This window comes from Natator depressus, chromosome 1, assembly GCF_965152275.1.
Source record: "Natator depressus isolate rNatDep1 chromosome 1, rNatDep2.hap1, whole genome shotgun sequence".
Classification (NCBI taxonomy): Eukaryota; Metazoa; Chordata; order Testudines; family Cheloniidae; genus Natator; species Natator depressus.
Genome location: NC_134234.1, coordinates 7439125 through 7460318, shown reverse-complemented (window position 1 = coordinate 7460318; position 21194 = coordinate 7439125). Strand labels below are relative to the sequence as shown.

At 46.9% G+C, this 21194-nt stretch overlaps 1 protein-coding gene and 1 pseudogene across 1 annotated transcript; one reads left to right on the top strand and one right to left on the bottom strand.

The window, feature by feature from the left end:
• Positions 1-690: 690 nt before the first annotated feature.
• Positions 691-1626, bottom strand: LOC141988391 (olfactory receptor 51G2-like). Its single transcript, XM_074954165.1, has one exon. It carries the CDS (start codon positions 1624-1626, stop codon positions 691-693), a length of 936 nt encoding a protein of 311 aa, XP_074810266.1.
• Positions 1627-12106: 10480 nt separating this feature from the next.
• LOC141980821 (olfactory receptor 51G2-like) lies at positions 12107-13040 on the top strand (annotated as a pseudogene).
• Positions 13041-21194: the final 8154 nt, after the last annotated feature.

The following is a 21194-nucleotide window of genomic DNA, read 5'->3' as shown; positions in this document are numbered from 1 at the left end:
TTCTTGATTGTGCACTCAACTTGCAAATTCCTTTCTTAAGAAGCTGACCAAATGCCTTACTAAGGCTACTTAAAATCAAACAAGTACACAGCCATTATTCATAACTTCAAACACAATAATGACACATGCATACAAATAGAATTAATATATTCAGTAGATCATAACCTTTACAGGGCTATGTTACATGGCATAGGTAGAATCAAACATATTCCAGTTATGTCATATTTACATTCATGAGCATATTTCCAGAAAGCATTATAGGGTGCAACGTCAGAATGGTGTCACCAGGCACTGTGGGATACATACTCACAATGCATCGCTCACCCTGTTGACAATGGTGCCTCGAATGTGGACACAATCTGTTGACAGAGGGAGCAAATGTAGACTCGCTTTGGCGACTTTGCTTTTGTCGATTTTTTCATGTAGACATAAGTTTCATTGACAAAACTTGGTAGTGTAGACAAGCCCTTTGTAAATGCTGCTGACTGTCTTGGTCTCCATCCCCCAGTGAGCTGTCCTCCCTCACCAGCCCCTCTGCCATTGCTCCAGACCTTAAACACTGTCTGAACCTCTCTCTACAGACTGGAGATCAGTAGCTCATGTGGTCTCAGATGTAAGGGTCCAGCAAGGAATAGGTGGCCCATGTTTTTCATCTCCCAGGTCAGCAGCACGGGAGCCAGCATTGACCTTTCACTTGACGAACACTCTGATTATCCTCCCACGAAGGTGTTTACTTTTCACACTGTACACGATTGGGTTCATCAGGGGCGGGACGAGCAGGTAGATGTAGCCCAGGACAATCTGTAGTAAGGGAGAAGAGCCCTTTCCCAATCTGTGTATCAAAGCCAAGCCGATATCCGGTGTGTAGAAGAGCAGGACGGCACAGAGGTGGGAGACGCAGGTGTTCAGGGCCCTGAGGCACTCCATGTGGGATGCAATACTCAGCACCGTTTTGAGGATCATCACATAAGAGAGGAAGATGGGCAGTAAATCAAACCCCACCGTGGAGGCTGTAAGAAACAAGCCATAGATGTAGTTGACTGTGATATCCGAACAAGCCAGCTTCATGACATCCTGGTGCAGGCAGTAGGAATGGGAGAGGACATTGACTCGACAGTATTGGAACCGTTTCAGGAGAAAGGGGAATGGGAATGATACGGCCACCCCTCTTAGCACACATACCAGTCCCATCTTGAATATTCTCGGCAGGGTTAAGATGGAAGTATATCTCAGTGGGTTAGAGATTGCAACAAAGCGGTCAAACGCCATCAACAAGAGTATGGAGGATTCAATGATTGCAAATGAGTTGATGAAGAACAGCTGGGCAAAACAGGCATCGAGGCTGATCTTCCTAGAGTTAAACAAGTACATACCCAGTATTGTCGGTATGGTGGATATCAATAAGCCAAGATCTGTGACGGCCAACATGGAAAGGAAAATGTACATGGGCTCATGGAAGCTTGGATCTGTTTTTATAATGAACAGAATGGTTGAATTTCCCAATACTGAAAAAACATAAATGAAGCAGAAGGGAATAGAGATCCAGAGATGGAGGTCTTCCTGCCCAGTTATGCCAGTGAGAAGGAACATTGCAGATTTGAATTTGGTGTCATTGACAGCTGACATAATGTACTTGGCAGGTCCCAAGAGTTTTGGACTTTCCTTCCTGAAAGGAAAAAGAACAGGTGACAAGGTGATATTTAATGAGACATCATTCTGTTCTCTGTGCAATCCTAGAGACTCCCAGGAGCTCAAGGAAGATCAGCAAAAACATAGTCTTGGATTTACACCATGGATTAGAAGATAGGCACTGCCAGACTGGACCTGCAGTCCATCTAGCTCAGTATCCAGTGACCAGTTCTCGATGCTTCAGTGGAAGGTGGAAGAAGCCCTATAATAGGCAGCTATGAGATGACCTGCTCCCAGGAAAAGTTTCCCTCGACACCCACTAGTAAGAAATATTTTATGGTATAAATCAGGAAGGTTATGGACCCTTCCTAGACTTTTTAAAACAATCCTCAACAATCCTAGACTTTTTAAAACAATACCTTGGCTGGGATGATTTAGTTGGGGACTGGTCCTGCTTTGAGCAGGGGATTGGACTAGATGACCTCCTGAGGTCTCTTCCAACCCTAATATTCTATGATTTCTCAGGATACAGTGAGCGTCTGTCATCTGGATTTCTTTAGAATCTGAAAAGATTGCAGTGTCTCAACCCTCATTCAGTCGCTTGTCAGCAAACAAAAGTCTAGTAGCTCCCCTGTCCCTGGGTTCATAGCTGACTGGGTCTCTTCAGGTTCTGTTCTGTCAGTCTGTAGCCTGGATCCGGAGTACCTGCAGCTCTGAATTCCTTCATTCACAATTGAGCCAGAGAGTAAAATCTTTGAAAAGGGCACTAGGAAACCAGAGAGAGGACAGAGATGCCGGGAGCCCTGTATTCTGAGGGCTTTCTACAGGGCAGAGATTCTATAGCCCTCAGCCATTCAGGAAACAGACATACACCCTATCGGACCTGTTACCACAGAGCAACGCAGCTCTGAATTCCTGAGTTCACAATCGAGCCAGACAATAAAACCTTTCAAAATGCATTTGCTGAATAAAATTCCAGGAGCAAATAAACCTGAGGCGACTAGTCACTGATAATCCGTGGGATCTCCTCTCGCTCAGCCACTGGCAGGATTGAGCCCAGAGCACACGGCACCTCTAGAAATAGGACCCATTGAGAAATCCTGATGCAGGGCATGGGAATTGTCATAGTCTGAGCTCTTTGAATGTCAGATTTCTGTGTAGCTTGAACAGCCCACTGTGGAGCACGGTGCCCAAGCTGCCTAGCGCTGCCTGTCTTCCAAACCCCTCACTGAGTCCCCGACAGCCCAGCTGTGTCCTCTGCCACTGCACAGAACATCTGCAAATAGAAACAGCTTCCAGCCTTTCCCCTCCACTTCACGTTTTAAAGACTGTGAAATCTGCCAACGTACCCAATTCCTGCTAGAAGGGAGCTGCTGACACCAGAGGTCTTCACCCTAAAGGACAAGGAGTCATCGGAGCGGTTGCATCATCAGCAGGCAGTCTCTGTTCAGATAGGGAGGCAACTGTCTTTATGAAGCGTGCCGGCACAGTCCCTCGGGGGCCACTTGGCCATCAGGGAATGTCAGCTGCCTGGCTTTGTACACACCAGCTTTAACCCCTGTCGTGACCAATGGCAAAAGTCTATGTTGAATCAAACTGAATACAGTCCAGCTCCAAGATGGAGTTCTGGAGTCACCTGGGACAGTCACATGTCCAAGCATGACTCACTGTTTTGACAGACAGAAGTCATTGCCCACATGGCATCTTGAATGTCTCCAGGAAGACTTCTTATGTGGACTGGAGCCTTCAAAGATGCATTGTTCCTTAAGTGCTTCTTGATTAGGCACTTAACTTTGCGAATTTCTTTCTCCAGGGACTGACCAAATGCTCTACTGAGGTTTCATCGTTAATCCACTCCTGGTCATCACTCTTCATATGGTTCCGATTAGTCACATGGCTACTTCAGGGTGGCCAAGTGGTACTGATGATGCTGTCAGAGGTGTGATGGTGCTGAAATAAATTAAAATAGAATAATAGTATGCGACCTGATTCTCCCTGGCAGCCCCCTTTCCTGAATTACAAACCCAGGGTGCAGGCCATGGAAGGGAGATTCCACAAGGCTCCGTACAGGGAAATTTCCCTCAGATTGTTCTGTGGAGAGCTTTCCTTACCTTTTCCCTGAGGAATGAAAAGGGGGACCCAGCCTCCAGGGATCCCCAGAGTTAGGCACAGATCTCAGTGATCCACTGGTAGACAGGCCCACCCACCCCAGTCTCTGGGCCTGCACAACTGCTCTAGGACCGTCTCCAGCTCCCTGCTAGCACAGGTTCATCAGAGATGTGCTACCAGGCCTGTCATAGCAGCCACTGCCTGCAGGATCTGCTGAAGGGGCGTTGTACAGAGTGGAGGTGACTGCACAGAGATGGGAAGGCTGCGTAGAGTAGCTGAGGGGCACAGTACCCCAGCCATAGACTGGTCAGGAGGTTCTGACATTTCCATACCCACTATGCAGCCATAGACTCCGTCAGTGCAACCTTCATTGATGTTATAAGGACCAGGCAGATGAAAAGCCTCCAATTTCTCTTGGGGATCCAGGCAGCTGCAGCTGGGCAGCATCATGGCAGCAGAGCTTTCAGAGAAAAATGATCCGTTTCCTATGAAAACTCCTCCTGAATAAAAGAGTGAAAGGGGAACATTTCAGTTTGAATCTCAGTTATTTACAGTGTCCGTTTTCCAGCCCAGCATCAGCCTCTGTCCATTGTGCTATAGGACCACAGCCCTGGGTGGCAGCACTCCCACACTGGGCAGTCCTTTAGGGTGACCATATTTCCTAAGGAGAAAACAGGAGACACCCAGCTGCTCGCCAGAGGCCACCCCTGTCCCCTCCTGTGCAAGGCTGTCTCCTGTGGCTGGAACCCTGCCTCCAGCTCTGCCTACCCCATGCGGGGAGCTGGCATCTCCTTTCGTCTCCACCGAACATTCCTCTGCTCCCCACCGTTTTGACAGGAACGGACGTTTCTCCTGTTAGCACTTACGAAGTCAGCAGGAGCATATGGGACAAAAGCCTCTTTTGGAAAAAAATGTCAGGTCAGCTGTGACAGGACTTAACTAAGGGACTGTACAAGCCAAAACGGGACCAATGGGCACCCTACCACACACTCAGATGTGAAATTGCAGAACTACTAACTAGGGTTTGGAACCTATCACTTAGCTTCTGTACCAAAAGACTGGAGGGTAGCTAATTTTGATGCAAATTTTTAAAAAGGGCTGCAGAGGCGATCCCAGCAATTATAGGCTGGTAAGACTAATTTCAGTCATGGGCAAACTGGTTGAATCTATTGAAAAGAACAAAATTGTCAGCCATATAGATGAATATAATTTTGGGGGGGAAGAGTCAACATATTTTTTGTAAAGGGAAATCATGCCCCACCAATCTACGAGAATTATCGTAGAATATTAGGGTTGGAAGCGACTCAGGAGGTTGTCTTGTCCAATCCCCTGCTCAAAGCATGACCAACACCAACTAAATCATGCCAGCCAGGGCTTTGTCAAGCCAGGCCTTAAAAACCTCCAAGGATGGAGATTCCACCACCTCTCTAGGTAACCCATGCCAGTGCTTCACCTCCCTCCGAGTGAAATAGTGTTTACTAATATCCAACCTTGAGCTCCCCCACTGCAACTTGAGACCATTGCTCCTTGTTCTGTCAGCTGCCACCACTGAGAACAGCCGAGCTCCATCCTCTTCGGAACCGCCCTTCAGGTAGTCGAAGGCTGCTATCAAATCCTCCCTCACTCTTCTCTTCTGCAGACTAAATAACCCCAGTTCCCTCAGCCTCTCCTCATAAGTCATGTGCCCCAGCCCCCTAATCATTTTCATTGCCCGCCTCTGGACACTCTCCAATTTGTCCACTTCCCTTCTGTAGTGGGGGGACCAAAACTGGAGGCAATACTCCAGGTGTGGCCTCACCAGTGCTGAGTACTCAGCACTCAGGGATAAAAAGTGATGACAAGCCCGGGGTCCAGGAGCAGAGCCCGCAGCAGGGCTGGCGCTGCAGTCCAGTTGGGTAGCGTCACCACAAATCCCCTGTCATTTGGCCTCCTGCAGTTTGCCTTTGGCCATGACGGGGTTAAAGCTGATGCGCATGAAACCAAGCAGCTGAGTTTCCCTGATGGCCAAGTGGCCCCCAGGGGACTGTGCCGGCATCTTCATAAAGACACCTGCCTCCCCGTCTGAACAGAGACTGCCTGCTGCCTGTGCCCCCTCTCTGATGACTCCGTGTCCTTTTGGGTGAAGACCTCTGGTGTCAGCAGCTCCACGCCGAGCAGGACCTGGTACATTGGCAGGTTTCACTGTCTTTAAAATGTGAAGTGAAGGGGAAAGGCTGGAAGCTGTTTCCATTGGCAGATGTTCTGTGCAGCGGCAGAGAACTCAGCTGGGCTGTCGGGGTGACTCAGTGAAGGGGCTGAAGGGCAGGCAGCGCTTGGTAGCTTGGGAACCCCTCCCCTACACCTGCCCATTGTTCATGGTGGACTGTTCAAGCAACACAGAAGTCTCACATTGAAAGCAACTTCAAAGTGTTCAAACCCCGATGCCCCAAGTCAGGATTTTTCAAAGGGTCCTATTTCTAGAGGTGCCATGTGCTCTGGGACGATTCTGCCAGGGGCTGAGTGAGAAGAAACCCCACGCAAGACCAGTGACTAGTCCCCAAATCATCTCACTTGTAGCATGATTTAGGGTGCATGAATAATATTAATATAATTCATCAATTTTAATGTAATGTAATGTAATTTGATTAATAATATTAATACTAATTACGAATATTAATAGTATGGATTTTAGGCTTGCCAATCTGTTTGATCAGAAGATAAAAGTTCTTGTCCCAAATCAGGCTCCACAGAATTTACAAAGGACCCTTGAGGTATGACGGGAAGCTCACGCTGAGACAGATATACAACATTGAGAAAACCCCTATGCCATTCTCCATTGTCTATAGGTCTAGATAAAAGGTCATAGACATACGCGTGGGTACTTATCTATTTAGGTAACAAAGTATAGGTCAACTTTACTTTTCTGGGTAAAAGGTTTTAATATAGATATGCTAACTTTGCCTTAGCTTAACATAGAGGATATGGCTTGTAGGTCTCTTGCATTACAGCCAAACTTACTGGAATATAAATCTATAAACCTATTACAGTGCATCAAATACTTAACCTATTAGAAACAAGATATATATATGCAAACAAGCAGGTTAGTCCTATAGGCTACACAGGGTTTATTTTTGCAGGGAAATTTAAGCATCAAATGCATTTTCAAAGGTTTTATTCTCTGTCTGGATTGTCAATGCAGGAATTCAGAGCTGCGTTGTTCTGTGGTAAGAGCTGCAATAGAGCATATTTCCATTTCTTGACTGGCTGAGGGCTCCAGCATTTCTACACTGTAGCTACCCCTCAGAGTTACAGGGCTACCAGTATCTCTGTCCCCAGTCTGGTCTTTGAGTGCCAGATGTCAGTCCTCGTAGTCTTCCCTCTCATGGGGTGGAATCTCATGATTCTCCCACCCTCAGACTAGGCCCTGGGCTACAACACACTGCGGGTCGACTGTGCTTGCCGAGCAGGTCCGAGTGTCTGTGGTTCTCCCCTCTGGGAGTCTGTGACCAGTGGTGAGAGGAGAGACCAGCCAGCCTTCCAGAACCAAAATACTGTTGAATCCGAACAGCAGGAAGAAAGTGGAACATGGGAGAATCAGAGGGTTTTAAAACAGCAATCTGTACAGATCTCTGACCCCAAGCCCTTCTGCTCTGATGGGGAGGCAGGCAGGCTGAGGTCCTTCAGACTTCCCAGCGGTGTCTGTGTCTGTCAGTCTGAAGAGATTCTCACAACATCTGCCCCACCTCTGGACAGACTGACAGAACTGGCAAAACAAGCTGTGGAATGTGGCTGGAACTCAGAAACGGGCTCTTCCCAGCTTGTAGCTTCTGTGTTGTCTCTTGACCTCCCTGGGGTGGTGACTGAGAGACGGCTTTTCTTGAGCTATTGCTTCCCTTCTTGCTTGTTTTCCAGCAGCTTGCTATGAAACTAGGAAGATCCATGTTGGTTTCACCCAATAGAGCCATAACGTAAACATCCCAAATGTTAGCCCAATATAGCTCTGCAGCAAACATCCCAAGAACTGGGTTTAACATACACATTCATTATGGAAGCTCAGCTCCATGTCTGTCACAGTGCTGTTCCCAGATGCCACATAGTTTATGAATACAGGAGAGAGACAGTCAAAGTGCAAGCGAGAGAGAGAGCAATAGACTACTTTCACATGGCAAATGAAGTTCCATTTCCATGAATACTCATGGATTTGAGTTTGAAATCCACTTCCTGCAAACCCTCATCGTGGATGAATAACCGGTGCTGGGGTTACGATGTACGAGTGAGTCAGAGCTCAGGGAATGAATATTTTCTATCCTGACTCCAAGGCTTGTTACCACTCTGGATACGGGCTACAGACTGACAGAAGAGAACCTGAGGAGAACCAGTCAGCTATTAACCCAGGGACAGAGGAGCTACTAGACTTCTGTTTGCTGACAAGGGACTGAATGAGGGCTGAGACACTGCGATCTTTTCAGATTCTGAAGAAATCCAGGTGACAGACGCTACAGTTTAAGTCCCACTGTAACCTGAGAAATCAGGTCTGAAAGAAGATCAGAGGGGAGGAATGGGTTGACAGGTGTGTGCTAAACTACAGATGTGTAAATGGGTATTAGTGCAAACGTAGTGTTTGCATATTCACCCATTTGTGACGCCAATTCGTCTCCCACCCAGCTGAAGTAACTGCCTATGTTAGCTTGTAACTTGCCAAGTATCTATAGACCCAAGCCTGGGGAGAGGATGCAGGTCCTGTGAGGAAGATCGAATGCTCAGGCATCAGTTAACATTGGCCAGGCAAAGCACTTCAGCTTCCCTTGGGGGGATTCTTGGGGGCAGAGTGTATCACCGGGAGCACATGGTAAGGGAAAGTTAACAGAGCCCGGTTCTGACTGAATTTACACATGTAAATCTGGAGCAACCCAGTAGAAGTCACGATTATTGAATTAAGAACCTGGCACTAAGAATTTATCTCATGTGCTGGAAAGAGAGAGTGGAATAAGTTGAAGTCTCAGGAGTGGAGAAAATAAAACGTATATCTGTGAGGCAATGAAACACGTTTATAAATAGCTTCAATGCAGGGCAGATAAATAAAATGGCCGTCTTCGCCATGCACTTGCCTTGTGTTTATGGGCATCATGATACAATGGGCCAACTCAGAAGTGGGTGGCCAGAAAGAGTGTCTGTATGAAGGTCAGAATTGTAAAATCACATAGTGCTCGAGTAGGCTATGGAACTCGCAGCCACAAGATATCAATGTGGCCAAGAATGTCTCAGGCTTCAAAGAGGAATGGGATTTTAAATGGGTAATCAGGAAATCCAATTACATAAGAACATAGGAATGGCCTTCCTGGGTCAGACCAAAGGTCCATCCAGCCCAGTATCCTGTCTACCAACAGTGGCCAATGCCAGGTGCCCCAGAGGGAGTGAACCGAACAGGTAATGATCCTCTCCTGCCATCCATCTCCACCCTCTGACAAACAGAGGCTAGGGACACCATTCCTTACCCATCCTGGCTAATCGCCATTAATGAACTTAACCTCCATGAATGGATCCATGTTAAACCCTGTTATAGTCCCAGCCTTCACAAGCTCCTCAGGCAAGGAGTTCCACAGGTTGACTGAGTGAAGAAGAACTTCCTTTTCTTTGTTTTAAACCTGCTGCCCATTAATTTCATTTGGTGGCTCCTTGTTCTTATATTATGGGAGCAAGTAAATAACATTTCCTTTTTCACTTTCTCCACAGTCTCCTCTTCTCCAAGCTGAAAAGGCCTAGCCTCTTTAATCTCTTCTCATATGGTACCCGTTCCAAACCTCAATCATTTTAGTTCCCTTTTCTGAATCTTTTCTAATGCCAATATATCTTTTTTGAGATGAGGGGACCACATCTGTGTGCAGTATTCAAGATGTGGGTGCACCAGGGATTTATATAAGGGCAATAAGATATTCTCCATCTTATTCTCTATCCCTTTTTTAATGATTCCTCACATCCTGTTTGCTTTTTTTTTGACTGCCGCTGCACACTGCGTGGACTTGGGGATATTTTTTCCAATGTGCATTACTTTGCATTTATCCACCTTAAATTTCATTTGCCGTTTTGTTGCCCAATCACTTAGTTTTGTGAGATCTTTTTGAAGTTCTTCACAGTCTGGCTTGGTCTTAACTATCTTGAGCAGTTTAGTATCATCTGCAAACTTTGCCACCTCACTGTTTACCCTTTTCTCCAGATCATTTGTGAAGAAGTTGAATAGGATTGGTCGTAGGACTGACCGTTGGGGAACACCACTAGTTACCCCTCTCCATTCTGAAAATTTAACATTTATTACAGTACTGAGAATTTTTGAAAAAAAATGTCTTAGATTCATAGATATTTAGGTCAGAAGGGACCATTATGATCATCTCGTCTGACCTCCTGCACAACGCAGGCCACAGAAAAAACCTCTCACCTATATCTAGGCTATTGAAGTCATCAAATCGTGGTTTAAAGACTTCAAGGAGCAGAGAATCCTCCAGCAAGTGACCCGTGCCCCATGCTACAGAGGAAGGCGAAAAACCTCCAGGGCCTCTTCCAATCTGCCCTGGAGGAAAATTCCTTCCCGACCCCAAACATGGCAATCAGCTAAACCCTGAGCATAAGGGCAAGATTCACCAGTCAGATACCTCAGAAAATTCTTTCCTGAGTATCTCAGATCCCACCCCATCTAATATCCCATCACAGGCCATTGGGCCTATTTACCATGAATATTTAATTACCAAAACCATGTTATCCCATCATACCATCTGCTCCATAAACTTATCGAGTTTAATCATTAAGCCAGACAGATCTTTTGCCCCCACTGCTTCCCTTGGAAGGCTATTCCAAAACTTTACTCCTCTGATGGTTAGAAACCGTCTTCTAATTTAAGTCTAAACTTCCTGGTGGCCAGTTTATATCCATTTGTTCTTGTGTCCACATTGGTACTGAGCTTAAATAAATCATCTCCCTCTCCGGTATTTATCCCTCTCATATATTTATAGAGAGCAATCATATCTCCCCTCAACCTTCTTTTAGTTCGGCGAAACAAGCCAAGCTCCTTGAGTCTCCTTTCATAAGACAAGTTTTCCATTCCTCGGATCATCCTAGTAGCTCTTCTCTGTACCTGTTCAGTTTGAATTCATCCTTCTTAAACATGGGAGACCAGAACTGCACACAGTATTCCAGGTGAGGTCTCACCAGTGCCTTGTATAACGGCACTAAAACTTCCTTATCCCTATCGAAAATACCTCTCCTGATGCATCCCAAGACCGCATGAGCTTTTTTCACAGCCATATCACATTGGCGGCTCATAGTCCTCCTATGATCAACCAATACTCCAAGGTCCTTCTCTTCCTCCGTTACTTCTGATTGATGTGTCCCCAGCTTATAACTAAAATTCTTGCTATTAATCCCTAAATGCATGACCTTACACTTCTCACTATTGTATTTCATCCTATTACTATTACTCCAGTTTACAAGGTCATCCAGATCCTCCTGTAGGATATCCCTGTTCTTCTCCAAATTGGCAAAACCTCCCAGCTTTCTATCATCCGCAAACTTTATTAGCACACTCCCACTTTTTGTGCCGAGGTCAGTAATAAAAGATTAAATATGATTGGTCCCCAAACCGATCCTTGAGGAACTCCACTGGTAACCTCCCTCCAGCATGACAGTTCACCTTTCAGTAGGACCCGTTGTAGTCTCCCCTTTAACCAATTCCTTATCCACCGTTCAATTTTCCTATTGATCCCCATCTTATCCAATTTAACTAATAATTCCCTATGTGGCATGGTATCAAACGCCTTACTGAAATCTAGGTAAATTAGATCCACTGCGTTTCCTTTGTCCAAAAAATGTGTTACTTTCTCAAAGAAGGAGATCAGGTTGGTTTGGCACGATCTACCTTTTGTAAAACCATGTTGTATTTTGTCCCATTTACCATTGAGTTCAATGTCCTTAACTATCTTCTCCTTCAAAATTTTCTCCAAGACCTTGCATACTACAGATGTAAGTATTCTAAACCTTCCCGATTTATATGACAAAATATGTCTAACTAGTGTGTGTCAGGGAGAAACTTTCCCTGGGATCAGAATATCTCTTAGTTACCTATTGCAAGGCTTCTTCCACCTTCCTTTGCAGCATCTCGTAATGCCTGCTGGAGACTTGGCTAGACAGACTGTAGGTCTGATACAGTCCGGCAGTGCCTACCCTCCTATTGGGGGCATAAATCCAAGAGAATGTTTTTGCTGATTTTTCCCTTGAGGTCCTGAGAATCTCTCGACTTGCACTGAGAGCAGAAAGGATTCTCGCTAACTATCACCTAGTCTCCTCTTCTATTTCTTTTCAGGAAGAAAAGTTCAAAGTCCCCAGACCTGTCCAGTACATTATGTCAGCTGTCAATGACACTAAATTCAACTCTGTAATGTTCCTTCTCACCAGGATACCTGGGCTGGAAGACATCCACCTCTGGATCTCTATCCCCTTCTGCTTCATGTATGTTCTTTCAATTGTAGGAAATTCAGTCATTCTGTTCATTATAAAAACAGATCCACGCCTCCATGAGCCCATGTACATTTTCCTTTCCATGTTGGCCATCACAGACCTTGCCTTATCCATTGTCACCTTACCGACGATACTGGGCATATACTTGTTTAACTCTAGGAGTATCAGCCTCGAGGCCTGTTTTGCCCAGATGTTCTTCATCCGCTCACTTTCAAAAATTGAGTGCTTTGTCCTCTTGTTGATGGCCTTTGACTGCTTCATAGCAATTTGTAACCCACTGAGATATACCTCCATCTTAACTCCACCGAGAATATCCAAGATGGGCCTGGTGGCTGTGGTAAGATCGGTGGCCCTAATACTCCCACTCCCCATTCTCCTGAAACGGTTCCGATACTGTCGAGATAATGTCCTCTCCCATTCCTACTGCCTGCACCCGGACATCATGAAGGCGGCTTGTTCAGACTTCTCAGTGAACAGCATCTATGGCTTGTTTGTCAAAGTCATCACGGTTGGGTTGGACTCGTTGCTCATCTTCCTCTCTTATGTGATGATCCTCAGAACAGTGCTGAGTATCGCATCCCACAGAGAGTGCCTCAGGGCCCTGAACACCTGTGTCTCCCATCTCTGCGCTGTCGTGCTCTTCTACATATCAGACATTGGCCTGTCTGATACACAGATTTGGAAATAGCTCTACTCACTTGCTTCAGATTATCCTGGGCTACATCTACCTGCTGGTCCCGCCCCTGATGAACCCAATTGTGTACAGTGTGAAAAGCAAACACCTTCGTGAGAGGATAATCAGGGCATTTGTCAAGTGAAGGGTCAGTTCATCACCTGGCTCCAGTGCTGGTGACATGGGGGAGGAAAAAGACGAGCGATGGGCATCGCCACGAATTCCATCCTGGATCCTCTGCCCATGAAGCCCTTTCCCCTTCCCCATCTCTTTCCGAAGACCACACCTCTCCTATTCCCCTTTACCCGAGACTCTGCCCCCTTAGCCAGAGTCAGGCCTTGCTAAGAGTTGCACAGGGAGCCAGAGCCACTGTGAGGTGCCCTACACCCTCCACATTTTATCCCCCAGGATGTACAAGTCAGGGAATGTGGAGAGTCTTGGGCTCCCCACAGCAACCTTTGCTCCCAATGCAGCTCTTACAATGGCCCGACTCTGGCCTGGCTCAGAGGCAGAGCCTTGGGGAAAGTGGAGGAGCAAGAAGCTGGGCTTAGTGAGAAGATATGAGGCAGAGGACAGGGCTTCAGGGGAAAAAGGGGAGTAGGGTCTGAACCAACGCTGACAGCAGTAATCAGGACCGTGGGGGTGATCCTGAGTGCAGGAGAAGGCTGGGGCTGGAGGGTAAGAGACCTTGTGTTTTGGAGAAGACTAAAGAAATGCAACCCCACAAAGGGGGCTCTTGTTTTAAGTATCCGAGGCTGAGAGTAAGTGATTGCAAGGACCGTAGAGGGATGGGCAGGATTCGTGCGGGGCCACCTCAGACCCCAAGGGGGCATTCTGGGGTGGTTCCATCCGCAGGGACTTGGCCAAAGTGGGCTGTGCTCTTGGAAGTCGTTACCAATGGGCAGATGTCATCCCAGCCCCGAGGCTGCTCTAAACTCTGCTGAGGCAGGTAGAAAACAGGCCAGTGAATCAAACCCCTGTAACTGGCCCATGGCCATGCCCACTCTATACAGCGCGGGGGGGAGGTCTGCTGGCGCAGCAGAGAATGCAATCAGGCCTGTCACCACTCAGGTGTCTGGAAGGCTGGTCCTGTTTTCTGGGAAGGGCTCTGCAACTCCAGACAGCTGTGTTTGATTCCCAGGCCATGCGTGACTGTGGCCAAGCCATTGGATATCTCTGCACAGGTGGATAATAGCCTTGCCCTGCCTCACAGCGGTGGTGGGAGGATAAATACATTCAATGCAGTTTGGTACTCTGAGACCCTAAGATCAGGGCGGTGTCAGGGTTCCACAGAGCAACACCTCTGACATTTGTCTATAAAAGGCCTCTTACCACAGCCTCCTGTGACAGCTGGCTTCTGGGAAGCCCCATGACTCCAGCCCCTTAGTGTCTGTGGCAGATGTGGAGGTGACAGTGAAGGTTAAGTAGTGGATTTCTGAGGGTAATGTTGGAGTGTCGCAGGGAGGTTCAGCACAGTCACAGAACCAGTGATTGTAAGCCATTGAGGCTAAATGGGTTTCACTGCCAAACTATGGATCAATGGCCTCAGGGGCCTCCTCTTTGATTGTCTGGTAGAGAGAAAGCAGTCTGAGGGCAAAGGTCAGCTTCACACCTAGGCCCTGTAACACAGATGTGGCTGAGCACTATGGTGGCTGCGCCTAGGCTCTCACAGGTTTCAGCAAAGTCTGGTTCCACCCGAAAAGGAAAGACAGATGGGACGATGCTCCAAGAGCCACAGGGAAACTAGGCTGGGTCCCAAGAGCTTCTTGTCTTCCCAAAAGAATGTAAGTTGGGCCAGTTCTGTTTGCTACGAAAGCTACTCATTTCAAGGAGGCTGGGGGTGACTGTATAGCTCTGGTCACAAGTAAGAGTCTCAAGTGTCCATTCAGTGCTGCTGGGTGATAAGCTTTTATCATTGATGGGATGTTGTTCCCAGCTCAAACAGTGGGACAATTAAAAACATCAGAATGCAAGAAGAGCCATAGTGGGTCAGACAAATGTTCCATCTAACCCAGTATCCTGTCTTCCAATAGTGGCCAATGCCAGGTGCCCCAGAGTGAATGAGCAGAACAGGGAATCATCAAGTGATCCTTCTCCTGTTGTCCACTGCCAGCTTCTGGGAAACATAACCGAGAAATGCCATCCCTGCCCATCCTGGCTAATAGGCATTGAAGGACCTCTCCTCCACTAATTTATCTAGTTCTTTTTTGATCCCTGTTATAATCCTGGCCTTCACTAAATCCTCTGGCAAGGAGTTCCATAGGGTGGCTGTGCGTTGTGTGAAGAGATACTTCCTTTTGTTGTTTTAAACCTGCTGCCTATTAGTTTCATTTGGTGACCCTAGTTCTTGTGTTATGAGAAGGAGTAAATAACACTTCCCTATGTACTTTCTGCACACCTGTCATGATTAAATTGTTAGATTCCTCTCATAACAGGAAAGGATCTGGTTTACACGGTAAAGAGACCATATATCCTGGTTTCACTGTGACAGTCTTGAGTCTTCTAGGCCAAGATATATTCTTGCTGAATGATAGTTGCTATTCTGAATGCTTACATTCTCCAGTTGCATTCAAAATAGAAATTCACTCAAGACAATAAATGATAGATTTATAGAAGTTGAGGAAAGAAGAGACCATTAGATTATCGAGTCTGACCTCCTGGAGACTTTTTCCTAGTTTACCCCCATATTGAGGCCAATGACTTCTATCTGACTAAAGTATCACTTCTGTGTCTCTAAGGCGTATCTTTTAGGAAGGCATGTAATATTGGTTTGGAGACATTAGGAGAATCCACAACATCCTTTGAGAGTTTGTTCCCCTGGTTAATGACAAACACAGTCAAAAATATGTGTGCCAGTGTGCTGCAGGAGTGAACAAAGCAAATGAGATCCTAGAATGTGTGAGGCGAGATAGGGAAGTAGTAAGATCCTTATAACAGACACTGGTCAGACTTCCTCTGGCAAACTATGTAAAATTCTGGTCACACGTATTACAGAAAGAAGAATTCAGACTGGAAAAGGTGCAAAGAAGGGCTCCTAGGATGTCAGGGCAATGGAGGGCCCGGCTTTTGGAGGAGACTTGAAGAATTTGGCTGGTTCAGCATAAGAGAATGCAGACTGCATGGAGATCAGATTGCTGTATAAATACATCAGGTCGGGGAAGGGGGAAACACCAAGGAGGGAGCCAAGCTCCTGAAGCTAAAGGACAGCATTGGCACAAGAACAAATGAGGACAAACTTGCCAAGAGCAAATTGAGGCTGGAAATGAGAAGTTGGTTTCTGAGCATTAGAGTAGGGAGGTTCTGAAACAGCTTCCCAACAGAAAGGGGGGGAAACAACATTTGAAGATAGAGCTTGACAGGTTTATGCCCTGGGTGATATGGCGGGGTCGCCTGCCATAACAGGGGACTGGACTCATTGACCCAGGAGGTCCCTTCCAGTCTCATAGAATCATAGAATCATAGAATATCAGGGTTGGAAGGGACCCCAGAAGGTCATCTAGTCCAACCCCCTGCTTGAAGCAGGACCAATTCCCAGTTAAATCATCCCAGCCAGGGCTTTGTCAAGCCTGACCTTAAAAACCTCTAAGGAAGGAGATTCTACCACCTCCCTAGGTAACGCATTCCAGTGTTTCACCACCCTCTTAGTGAAAAAGTTTTTCCTAATATCCAATCTAAACCTCCCCCATTGCAACTTGAGACCATTACTCCTCGTTCTGTCATCTGCTACCATTGAGAACAGTCTAGAGCCATCCTCTTTGGAACCCCCTTTCAGGTAGTTGAAAGCAGCTATCAAATCCCCCCTCATTCTTCTCTTCCGCAGACTAAACAATCCCAGCTCCCTCAGCCTCTCTTCATAAGTCATGTGCTCTAGACCCCTAATCATTTTTGTTGCCCTTCGCTGGACTCTCTCCAATTTATCCACATCCTTCTTGTAGTGTGGGGCCCAAAACTGGACACAGTACTCCAGATGAGGCCTCACCAGTGTCGAATAGAGGGGAACGATCACGTCCCTCGATCTGCTCGCTATGCCCCTACTTATACATCCCAAAATGCCATTGGCCTTCTTGGCAACAAGGGCACACTGTTGACTCATATCCAGCTTCTCGTCCACTGTCACCCCTAGGTCCTTTTCCGCAGAACTGCTGCCTAGCCATTCGGTCCCTAGTCTGTAGCGGTGCATTGGATTCTTCCATCCTAAGTGCAGGACCCTGCACTTATCCTTATTGAACCTCATCAGATTTCTTTTGGCCCAATCCTCCAATTTGTCTAGGTCCTTCTGTATCCTATCCCTCCCCTCCAGCGTATCTACCACTCCTCCCAGTTTAGTATCATCTGCAAATTTGCTGAGAGTGCAATCCACACCATCCTCCAGATCATTTATGAAGATATTGAACAAAACCGGCCCCAGGACCGACCCCTGGGGCACTCCACTTGACACCGGCTGCCAACTAGACATGGAGCCATTGATCACTACCCGTTGAGCCCGACAATCTAGCCAGCTTTCTACCCACCTTATAGTGCATTCATCCAGCCCATACTTCCTTAACTTGCTGACAAGAATACTGTGGGAGACCGTGTCAAAAGCTTTGCTAAAGTCAAGAAACAATACATCCACTGCTTTCCCTTCATCCACAGAACCAGTAATCTCATCATAAAAGGCGATTAGATTAGTCAGGCATGACCTTCCCTTGGTGAATCCATGCTGACTGTTCCTGATCACTTTCCTCTCATGTAAGTGCTTCAGGATTGATTCTTTGAGGATTCTATTCATGATAGTGGTGTGATTATGACATGATTATGACATAATTATGATGCATCTGGTATAAGATATGTCTTGGGATGTGTCACTGGAAAAGTTAGGATTTGCTGAATATTATTATTCTATTTGTGTGCATGTTTCATTTTTGTACCTGAAATTATCAATATGGACTATATATCTGTATTTCAAATGTGCTTACTTTGGGTAACACCAACAACTAGCCTTTCAGGTATAACAATGAAAAAGCAAGACACTGGACCGTAGAAACGCTTAGCCTTCCTGTGAGAATTTCAGCCACCCTTCTGTCCTAACCGGTTATTTTGGGTTTTTCCAAGTTGTGGTGTACCATTAAGTTTAAAAGGGTATGACCTTAGGAATCCTGCTTTAACATATCATATGTGCTGTGATGGGTTGGATCACAGAAACCCCCTGGGGGTTGCCACCTGATGTGCCAAGACTACTTCTGCTCCTGCTTGCCCAGTCACCTTTGGACTTTAGTGCCCTGCCTGGTTTGAGCCAAACCCACTAGCCTGCTACAAACCCAGACCCAGGTCTGAACCACATAGCCTAACAGCTGTAAGCTCAATTGAAAGCAGCTTACAGAAGTGTTCCTGTCTTTAACACTCAGATGCCCAACTCCCAATGGGGTCCAAACCCTAAATAAATCCGTTTTATCCTGTATAAAGCTTATACAGGTAAACTCATAAATTGTTCATCCTCTATAACACTGATAGAGAGATATGCACAGCTGTTTCCACCCCACCTGGTATTAATACATAATCTGGGTATTAATTATTAATTAATTAATAAGTAAAAAGTGATATTATTAAATAGAGAAAGTAGGATTTAAGTGGTTCCAAGTAGTAACCGAGAGAACAAAGTGAATTACCAAGCAAAATAAAATAAAGCACGCAAGTCTAAACCTAGTACAATAGGAAAAAGATTAAGGATGAAATCTCAACCTCAGAGATGTTCCAGTAAGTTTCTCTGACAGACTAGCCTCCTTCTAGTCTGGGTCCAGCAATCACTCACACCACTGTGGTTACTGTCCTTTGTTTCAGTTTCTTTCAGGTATCCTTTGGGAGTGGAAAGGCTATCTCTTGAGCCAGCTGAAGACAAAATGGAGGGGTCTCCCCCAGGCTTAAACAGATTTTCTCTTGTGGGTGGAAACTCCTTCTCTCTCCTATGCAGAATCCAGCTACAAGCTGCAGTTTTGGAGTCACATGGGCAAGTCACATGTCCATGCATGACTCAGAACTTTACAGGTGGCAGCCATTGTTCACATGCTACCTTGAATGTCACAAGTAGACTTCTTATGTGGATTGGAGTCTTCCAAGGTTCTATTGTCAATTAAGTGTTTCTTGATTGTGCACTCAACTTGCAAATTCCTTTCTTAAGAAGCTGACCAAATGCCTTACGAAGGCTACTTAAAATCAAACAAGTACACAGCCACTGTACATAACTTCAAACACAATAATGACACATGCATACAAATAGGATGAATATATTCAGTAGATCAGAACCTTTACAGGGATATGTTACATGGCATAGGTAGAATCAAACATATTCCAGTTATGTCAGATTTACATTCATGAGCATACTTCCAAAAAACATGATAGGGTGCAACGTCAGAATGGTGTCACCAGGCACTGTGGAATACATACTCACAGTGCATCAGTCACGCTGTCGACAATGGTGCCCCGAATGTGGACAAAATCTTTTGACAGAGGTCTCTTCCAACCTTGATACTCTCTGATTTCTCAGGATACAGTGGGACTTAAAATGGAGCGTCTGTCATCTGGATTTCTTCAGAATCTGAAAAGATTGTAGTTTCTCAACCCTCATTCAGTCGCTTGTCAGCAAACAAAAGTCTAGTAGCTCCCCTGTCCCTGGGTTCACAGCTGACTGGGTCTCCTCAGGTTCTGTTCTGTCAGTCTGTAGCCTGTATCCGGAGTATCTGCAGCTCTGAATTCCTGCATTCACAATTAAGCCAGAGAGTAAAATTTTGAAAATGGCACTAGGAATCCAGAGAGAGGCCAGAGATGCCGGGAGCCCTGTAAGTCTGAGGGCTTTCTACAGGGCAGAGATTCTAGAGCCCTCAGCCATTCAGGAAACAGACATACACCCTAGACATAGGACCCATTGAGAAATCCTGATGCAGGGCATTGGAATTTTCGTAGTCTGAGCTCGCTTTGAATGTCAGATTTCTGTGTATCTTGAACAGCCCACGGTGGAGCACGGTTACCAAGCTGCCTAGCACTGCCTGTCTTCCAAACCCCTCACTGAGTCACCCCGACAGCCCAGCTGTGTCCTCTGCCACTGCACAGAACATCTGCAAATGGAAACAGCTTCCAGCCTTTCCCCTCCACTTCACGTTTTAAAGACAGTGAAACTTGCCAACGTACCCATTTCCTGCTAGAAGGGAGCCGCTGACACCAGAGGTCTTCACCCTAAAGGACAAGGAGTCATCGGAGCGGTTGCATCATCAGCAGGCAGTCTCTGTTCAGATAGGGAGGCAACTGTCTTTATGAAGCGTGCCGGCACAGTCCCTCGGGGGCCACTTGGTCATCAGGGAATGTCAGCTGCCTGGCTTTGTACGCACCAGCTTTAACCTCTGTCATGACCAATGGCAAACTGCCGGAGGCCAATTCACAGGGGATGCCCGGTGATGCTGCCCAACTGGACGGCAGCTCCAGCCCTGCCACAGGCTCTATTCCTGGAATCCGGGCTTGTCGTTACCAGTGGGGGATTTAGAGTTAGTGGGGCCCCATGCGTTGCTTTATTTTTGGGCTCCCCCCCCTTTGGGACCCAGCCAAGAAAAGAACATTCTCTCTTATCTTCCCCTCCCATTTTTCATTCTGTTTTGCTTCCTCCTCCTCCTCCTCTATTATAAGTAATAGGAAGTAAATGAAAATAAAGTGAGGTACCTTGATTGGTGCAGGGGGTTGGGGTGTGGGAGGGGTGTGGATGCAGGTTGCAGGCTCTAGAATGGGGCAGGGGGTTGAGGTGTGGGAGGGGGTGTGGGTGCAGGGTGCAGGCTCTGGCCTGGGGCAGGGGGTTGGGGTGTGGGAGAGGGTGTGGGGGCTCAGGTTCTGGGAGGAAGTTTGGGTGTGGTTTCTGGGCTGAGGCAGGGGGTTGGGGTGTGGGAAGAGGTGTGGGGGTTGGGCTCCGGGAGGATGTTTGGGTGCGGGGTCAGGCTTTGGCCTGGGGCAGGGCGTTGGGGTATGGGATGGGGTGTGCGGGGTCAGGTTGTGTGAGGAAGTTTGGGTGCAGATTCTGGGCTGGGGCAGGGGGTTGGGGTACAAGCTCTGGCGTGGGGCTGGGAGTTGGGGTGTGGGAGGGGTGCGAGGGGTCAGGTTCTGGGAGGACGTTTCAATGCGTAGTGCAGGTTCTGGCCTCGGGCAGGGGGTTGGGGTATGGGAGGAGGTGTGGGGGATCGGGTTCTGGGAGGAAGTTTGGGTGATGGGTGTGGGTTCTGGGCTGGGGCAGGGGGTTGGAGTGCAGGCTCTGGGCTGGGGCAGGGATTTGGGGTGTGGGAGG

Excerpts from the sequence above, each read along its gene's own strand:
- LOC141988391 (XM_074954165.1), bottom strand. The coding sequence starts at position 1,626 with ATGTCAGCTGTCAATGACACCAAATTCAAATCTGCAATGTTCCTTCTC.